The 1,559-nt window shown below is 68.6% G+C and overlaps 1 protein-coding gene across 1 annotated transcript; it reads left to right on the forward strand.

The window, feature by feature from the left end:
- Window positions 1–292: 292 nt before the first annotated feature.
- Window positions 293–1,020, forward strand: LOC133754828 (double homeobox protein 1-like). Its single transcript, XM_062185215.1, has 2 exons — window positions 293–426; window positions 477–1,020. The coding sequence occupies exons 1-2, from the start codon at window positions 293–295 to the stop codon at window positions 1,018–1,020; spliced, it is 678 nt and encodes a 225-aa protein (XP_062041199.1).
- The last annotated feature ends 539 nt before the right edge of the window (window positions 1,021–1,559 follow it).

Genomic DNA, 1,559 nt, shown 5'->3' on the forward strand with positions numbered 1-1,559 from the left:
ACACACACACCTCCCCGTCCCACGCCAAAGCCTCCTCCCCGCCGACCTCCACTCTAGTACAGGATGGCTGCTCTCCCGCTCATCATGTCGCCCGGGAATCAAGGAGGCAGTTGCTATACCCGGGCTCTGGATCCCCTCCCACAGTGCCCCACCCACAGCCAACCCCGACCCAGCCCAATGCCCTGCCTCTCCGCGCCCCCGCCCCCAAACACACCAGCTCTGCAGCCGCCCAATGATCATGATGATGGCTAGCCAGGGCGGCATCCCGCGGCCGGCCTGAACCACAGGTGGAATGGGAGGGGGACAGAAGGACGGGGGAGAGGATGAGAACAAACCAGGCCCGAGGGCCTACCCCTCTCCCAGCAGGGTCAGCGGTCCCGACGATGGAAGGGACCTGTTGCCTGACCGTGAAGTGCAGCTGTGCAGGTTGGTTGCCTGGGAGGCACCATCCATGGATCTCCCCACCCCCTACCCAGGCTGTGGGTAAGAAGTGAGTGGGAGCGCAGAGCGGGTGATGGATATTCACGAGAGGGGGTGGGCCGAGCACCGGTATGTAAGGGGCGGGACTGCCAGCCAGGCCAGCACTCAGCAGCCCGCAGTGGCCAGAGCCAAAGCCGGTGCCGTGCCCGAGAACCTCGACGACCCAGGACCATGTTGACCGCGCATCACAGGGACCTGCTGCGCGCTTCCTTTGACGGCAACCCTTATCCTGGCGTCGGGCTCAGAGAAGAGCTGGCCCCGGTGCAGGTGTGGTTTCAAAACGAGAGGAAGCGGCGAAGGCGCGCACCAGACCCGCTGGACTCGGGCCTCTCCAACGGCAGGAGAGCCGGTGGGGCCGGGCAACTGGCACCAGCGCACGCCCATCTCGGGGCCACAGCCGAGATCCTCCTGCGGGCCTTCGAGCGGAATCGCTTCCCCGGCATGGCGACCAGGGAAGAGCTGGCCAGAAGCACGGGCCTCCTCGAGGGCCAAATCCAGGTCTGGTTCCAGAACCGCAGGGCCTGCCACCCGCAGCAGTAGAGCCCAAGCTCAGGCGGAGCCTTGCCTTGCCCTGAACGAGGCCCCGAGGCTGCTCCTGTTCCCAGCTGCAGCCCCTGCAGCCGCAGCGGGGTGTTGCCGCCGGACCCTCCCGCACGCCGCGGGCCCCCCGGTCCCGGAGGGACCCTATTGGTCTAGGGGGCCTGGCAGCCTTGCCCGGAGGAGGCGTCACGCACAGCCAGGCCATGCCTGGGTGGCCGCCCTGGGCTCCCCCTCTGAGCCTCCCGGTCCCTGGGGCGCCGCGGCCCAGCGAGCAGTGGGGTTCTCCCTCACGCAGGCCCCGTGATGGCCCCCACACCAAGGAAGGTGCGGGATGCCCGGGGGCAATGCGCCCCTCCCCTTCCTGTTGCTGCCCTCCGGAGACCTCAAAGGGCCCGCACCTGCGATCTGCCTGCCATCAGCCTGGGCCGGCTCTGGGCTCTGGGTCCCTGGCATGGGGGCGGTCCTGGGCCCCAGGGCTAGATGTGGTGCTGGGCACCCGTGCCGCAGCCGAACGCCTCACCCACCCCGGCCCAGGTCTT

Source organism: Lepus europaeus, unplaced genomic scaffold, assembly GCF_033115175.1.
Source record: "Lepus europaeus isolate LE1 unplaced genomic scaffold, mLepTim1.pri SCAFFOLD_29, whole genome shotgun sequence".
Lineage (NCBI taxonomy): Eukaryota > Metazoa > Chordata > Mammalia > Lagomorpha > Leporidae > Lepus > Lepus europaeus.

Excerpts from the sequence above, each read along its gene's own strand:
- LOC133754828 (XM_062185215.1), top strand. The coding sequence starts at position 293 with ATGGGAGGGGGACAGAAGGACGGGGGAGAGGATGAGAACAAACCAGGC. Across the intron at positions 427-476 it reads CGTGAAGTGCAGCTGTGCAG|GCTGTGGGTAAGAAGTGAGT; the intron begins GTTGGTTGCCTG and ends CCCCCTACCCAG.